Source organism: Panulirus ornatus, chromosome 48, assembly GCF_036320965.1.
Source record: "Panulirus ornatus isolate Po-2019 chromosome 48, ASM3632096v1, whole genome shotgun sequence".
In the NCBI taxonomy this organism is placed as follows: domain Eukaryota; kingdom Metazoa; phylum Arthropoda; class Malacostraca; order Decapoda; family Palinuridae; genus Panulirus; species Panulirus ornatus.
In genome coordinates this window covers 30,386,503-30,392,528 of record NC_092271.1, presented here as the reverse complement: position 1 = coordinate 30,392,528, position 6,026 = coordinate 30,386,503, and the positions used below count along the sequence as shown (strand labels likewise).

The 6,026-nt window shown below is 42.5% G+C and overlaps 1 protein-coding gene across 1 annotated transcript; it reads left to right on the top strand.

The window, feature by feature from the left end:
- The first annotated feature begins 1,652 nt into the window (after nucleotides 1-1,652).
- On the top strand, nucleotides 1,653-3,214 carry LOC139763945 (neurotrophin 1-like). The gene is made up of 2 exons (XM_071690427.1): nucleotides 1,653-1,809; nucleotides 2,290-3,214. The coding sequence occupies exons 1-2, from the start codon at nucleotides 1,792-1,794 to the stop codon at nucleotides 2,905-2,907; spliced, it is 636 nt and encodes a 211-aa protein (XP_071546528.1). The 5' UTR covers nucleotides 1,653-1,791; the 3' UTR covers nucleotides 2,908-3,214.
- Nucleotides 3,215-6,026: the final 2,812 nt, after the last annotated feature.

Here is a 6,026-nt window from a genome sequence, read left to right as displayed (position 1 = left end):
CGGTGACCCGCGTGTGGTGTGGTACGGTGACCTCCATGTGTAGTGTGGTACGGTGACCTCCGTGTGTGGTGTGGTACGGTGACCCGCGTGTGGTGTGGTACGGTGACCTCCATGTGTAGTGTGGTACGGTGACCTCCGTGTGTGGTGTGGTACGGTGACCCGCGTGTGGTGTGGTACGGTGACCTCCATGTGTAGTGTGGTACGGTGACCTCCGTGTGTGGTGTGCTGATATAAAAAAGTGAACAAAACTTGTATGTTAACTCATGTCTGTGAACGCTAAAAGCAAGAGTCAAAACAAAATATGTCCAGCAATGTCGCCAGATCCCTTCTCTATCCTAGCATTATCATCGCTTCTTGAACATTACCTCCAATGTAGCAGAGTCTTAAAGTTTGAACATCACAAGATGGTCTCGCCGCAGACAACCACAAACATAGATAAAGAATGAATAAAACTAAAAGAGAAACTTACAAATCAAGTCCGGCCTTAGTGTTGTGTTCCAGCTTCATCAAAAGTTAGTGTACAGTTGGTTCTCGTGTATGACCTTATATTACGTAGTTGTCTGAGTGAAACATAGCGACACACGCCTGGTATACAGCAGATAAGTGACCATGTTTGGATAACATACTTAGATGTTTAACTATGCGACCTTCTCTCTCTTCATCTTTCATGACAATTGAGTCAATAGTCTGGCTGATCTTGATGCCCTCTTGGACACCACAACAGGTGGAGAGCAGAAGGGTGAATAAGGTACTGTACCTAGAACATGTTGCCCACACCGGAACCTAACACCTCATAAAGGTAATGTTTAACCGGAGAGGAAAGTATATACAGCTAAACCTTTGGTGCTAATTTTCCAAACCATTTCTGGACTTAGGGAACTACAGCTTCTCATTTTCTGATGACACAAGAGGGGATAAAAAAATCTGTCACATAGATATGTTAATGCTATATACTGTTCAGATCTGAAGTGACGGAAGGGGTATGTTAATGCTATATACTGTTTTTGTGTAAATCAGTTTTACACTTTTTAATGATCTGTTCTTTTTGCAGAGATGCTTTGCCCTATATGATAAGTCAGTGTAAAGAGTTTGTTTACACACTAACAAATCTGGGTCAGGTGATCCTGGTGAGGCATGTGATTCACTTGTGCCAGTCTATCATGAACGCTCTCTCAGTGCCATTGTCGTCTGCCTAGCAAGGGCCGGCACAGGCAGTCTTTACCTCCTTGTGTCAATTGATAGTTAATTACCGCACAACTAATACAGCCGTATATGAAAGACATTACCAGCAAAGCCATTCGATGAAATTATATTGATAATACAAAATGAATAATGAGAGCATATCACTTGATACCTTAAAATACGAATATCAAAGTGAAAATGTTATGCTAAGACTGGACGATTACCCTGTCTGTGTGCATGAGGCCAGTGATGGTAATAATCTACCGTGTACTACAGGTGACCGACTCATACTAAAGTAGTTCACTGCGTGTGTGCAGACAGATCACATTCCATCTACTACCGGAGGGAAACAGTCACACGAATAGTGGTAGACCTGACGCACACTGGAGATGTTCGCAGCAACTGGGGTGTCCTTACCACACTAACTCTAATGAGTCATACAAACGGGGTGGGTGTGCCATTCACCACGGAGGAGCAGCTGGAGAGTACCAACAGTGGGCTAGCCACAGACTCAGCCACAAGCTTTACATATATAAGCAATGTGAAACCCCTTCGCTGGCACATTCACCGTCCGCACTTGAAGAAGCCGAGAGCTGAAGCCAAAGAACCATGGTTATGATATTTGTGGTGAGTTGATGTGTGGTATAAGTTGGTGTGTATATCATTATGTTCCTTATGATACTCCTCACATGATGATATAAAGTTGCACTTTCTTTAAACTCATGTTATCTCAGTTATGAATTTATATTCATACGTGGAGAAATTTTTCTGCGAAAAATAAGTTGGTCTCAATACTTATAATGATGTTAACTAACTACTTTCATGAGAGTATCATTCCAATCGCAAATGTCTTTTCAGGAATATTTTGGGTGCGAGCCACAATTAGCATTAGCAGAGCAAATATATATATATATATATATATATATATATATATATATATATATATATATATATATATATATATATATATATATATTTGATAAACAACTAAGACAAGATTTTCACAAAATCAAGTTTTTTCAATAAAGTAACCTTTTCATTACCACTCGAGTTTCACCTGTTATATCTTAGACTTCCAGTACCGTCACCTGCCATCTTTTTCTGCAGGTATTGTTAACGGTTGTAGCTGTTGCTACAGCTGATGTGGGGCACGGTGCGTTACGGTACCATTCACAGCCTTCCTATCATCCACAACCCAGCTACAGCCACCACGAACCCGCCGTCCCTGCTTGCTCCGCCAACACCACCAAGTCCTGGTGTCTCGAGGACGCCGAGTACCCCACCTACGAGATCAAGCACGCTGTCGACTACCATTTTTCTAAGGTCATTGATCTCTATGCCGACGTGGCTGATCTCAACACTGACCTCTCTGTTGAGCGCCCCAAGACTCTAGAGGAAGAGACTTACCTCTGTCCCTCAGATACCGCCTATGTCAGGCCTCTGCGTGCCCAGAACACTGACGACAAATGGCGAGTCATAGTCAACAACGTCCAGACTCACTACAAGACCCTCACTCAGACCACACGCATCGAGGAGTGCCTAACCTCTGGTGACGCCTGTCCCCTGGTGCCTGAGTGCTACGAGTCCAAGTGTTTGCAGAAGTCCATCTACCACCGCTTCCTCGTCTATGACCCCTATGATCAGTACTTCCCCTTCGCCATCGAGACTTTCAAGCTGCCTGCCAGCTGTGCCTGTCTGCTGGGTGCCTACACCATCGACCACTGAGGCTAACACACCACAAATCTCTGACCAGTGTGAACAATCGAGGCCGTACCCTAGAATGTTTTGTATATCTTAGTCTTGCAGCGTGTGTTGTACAGTAACTCGAGCGGCTGGTTCCCTGTGGTAGCTACAATGGTGCTGCAGGATCCACTGTTCCTGGCTGACACACGCACACACACACATTACGTGAGGAAAGCAGTTCTCTAGTCATCTTGCTGTGATAAGATTATCAAATTAGTATGATTTCATGTAAACATTTTTTAATCTTCAGCTCTCGCATTCTGATGGTGTAATAAATATTCTCAAATATTGCCTCTAGTATTCCTGGATACTCTCCTGATGCTAGTATCACGAACATAAGCAGAAAAGTTCTCTTGAACTAACTGTCATGTATTTCATAAAAGAAGAAATTATGATTAGCTGTAAAGCGTTTTGATGGCAATATCTGATAATGGAAATCTGTGTATTAACAGATGGTAGAAGAGTCTCGTTAATGTAGTACAGCTAAGCTATATTTAACATAAACCTTAAAACATCCGTTATCATGTATCGTTTGTAGTTTGTAAAGATGCTTTTTGATAAAACGAGATTAATGTGTTTGTCGAGAGTCAAAGACATGGACACCTGTGGAGCAGCACAGCAAGCAACATTTTGCACCACACGTGCGGCAACACATCAGGCAACATGTTGCACCACACGTCTGGCAACACATCATTATTGCTTTGCAGTCTTTCTCACCTAAACATCTGGATGGTTGGCAAGACATCGACATTTTGTCTAATGGTTTGATAGTTTCATTTTTGACGACAGCAAATTAGAGTCTGCAGAGCATACTTGAATGATACCTGACCCAGCAACACGCATAAACGTACGGTTACCACCAGAGTGTGTTTATTAGTGAGAACCGCCGTGCGAACCACCAGCAATGACAAGTGAGTTACTGATGATGCTTTGACACACACACACACACACACACACACACACATAATTCACAAGTCATGAGGGAAGTGAAAAGCGAGGAGGATTGCAGTAGCTTACAAGGGGACCTAAACTGACTCCAAAGTTGGTCTGATACATGGTTAATGCAATTCAACCCAAGTAAATGTAATGAGGATGGGACAAATTGAAAGACTGTGGAAGGCTCCTCCTCAGTAAGAGCTACACGCAGAAAAGTGCGCGCAGAATCCTCCTGGGCCGTTCTTACGCCACCTCCTAAGACTCCACTCATCTTCCCAAGCTTGTCCACCCTCTCCGACCAACATCGGCAGCTCACGCGCAGTTGGCAGTAAACGGCTGACACACCCCTGTCACAGATTCTCTCTCTCTCTCTCTCTCTCTCTCTCTCTCTCTCTCTCTCTCTCTCTCTCTCTCTCTCTCTCTCTCTCTCTAACCCATATTTTCAATAAATCTCTCCAAGATGAAATAGTTCTGCACGACTGGAGATCGGCAGATGTCACTCCTACGTACAAAAAAAGGGAGACTGCAGATTGCCTGGGAATTAACATCCTATTAGCCTCACATCAATTTTATGTAAATTTCTGGAGTCGATTATTAAAAAAAATCGTACCTTTCATGGAACAACACAATCTGATCAATAATAAACAGCATGGTTTTAGGGTTTGCAATTCATGCCTTACAAAACTCTATGAATTTTATCATATATTGTTCAATACCCACGATAAGGCAAAAGCAATATATATTATATTTCTGGACTTCCAGAAAGCACTAGACAAAGTCCCTCACGTTAATTGATACATAAAGGCCGGTTCCTGGGGATTACTAGTTGCATAGGATATTATCGAGTAGAAGCCTGGTTACGTGCTAGGAGCAGAGTCATAATGAACAGGGAATTATCACCGTGGTCACCCGTTATGAGTAGGGTCCCCAAGACTCCGTACTTGGGCAGATACTTTTCGACATTTATATGAACGATATTGATCAAAGGCTAGATAACCTAGTGTCCGCATTTGCAGATGACACAAAGATCGGCAGTGCCATATCAATTTAATACGATAGACTGTGATTACAAGATCTGAATATAATCGCTGAATGGTCTAGAAAATGGCAAATGGCATTTAACGTCAATAGACTTTAGTTTTTACAAGCAGGAAACCTAAACAAAAAATTTTTGATTATGAACTAATGGTCCACAAGATAAAGGAGAGCTCTAGTGTGAGAGATCTTGGGGTCACTGTCTTCAGTAACTTTATGTTCCCAGCATTGTAATGAAGCTGCCAAGAAAGCAAAGATTTAGGATTTATTAACAAAAACTTTATATACAAAAGCTAGGATGTGATATTGCCACTGTACATAAGTCTAGTTATTTCACACCTGGGTCAGAAGGAGGGAGGCTCATTAACTGGGTCAGTAGGAGGGAGGATCAGTCACTGGTTCGAAGAAAGAAGACTCAATCACTGGGTGAAGAGGAGGGAGACTTAGTCACCAGGTCAGGAAAAGGGAGGCTCAGCCAATGAGTCAGAAGGAGAGTGGCTCGACCGTTGGGTCAGGAGGAGGGAGCCTCAGTCACTGGATCATGAGGGAGGCTCAATCACTGAATCGAAAAGATGAATGAAAATGAAGAGGGATTAGCTGGTGAGAGATGCCTTAGCATGGTGAGATGTGAGGAAGTAATAAAGGACTGGGATGTGTGGGGAAGGTTCTACATGCTATATCCTGCTGGACGGTGGAAGAGAGAGATCGATCTTTTACATCAGAATCATAGGTGACTCGAGATACAGTTATAACTATCGTTCTTGGTTGTTGATTGGGGATACCGATTCAGGGGGCTGTATAATATTATTGTGATGAGTTTCTTGAAGGGTTCTTGGAGGTGCAGCGAGTAAGACAAGGATAAGAAAGAAAAGAAACGTTTAAGAGCAATAGACTATAGAACTCTGCTCAGGAGCTCCATTGTCAATCACCCAAGTTTAAGAAAATTATCATCGTGTAAGAAAGATCCAAAAACCTTTAATCATTTCTTACTGCACACATTATACTTGTCCCATTGACATACGTTCCCATTCTTGACGGAATTCCTTTTTTCATATTTTGGTAGTAGAGAGTAGAATTATTTTCCCTTTGAAATCTCTGTGGGGATTCAGTACATGAAAAAACACTGGATC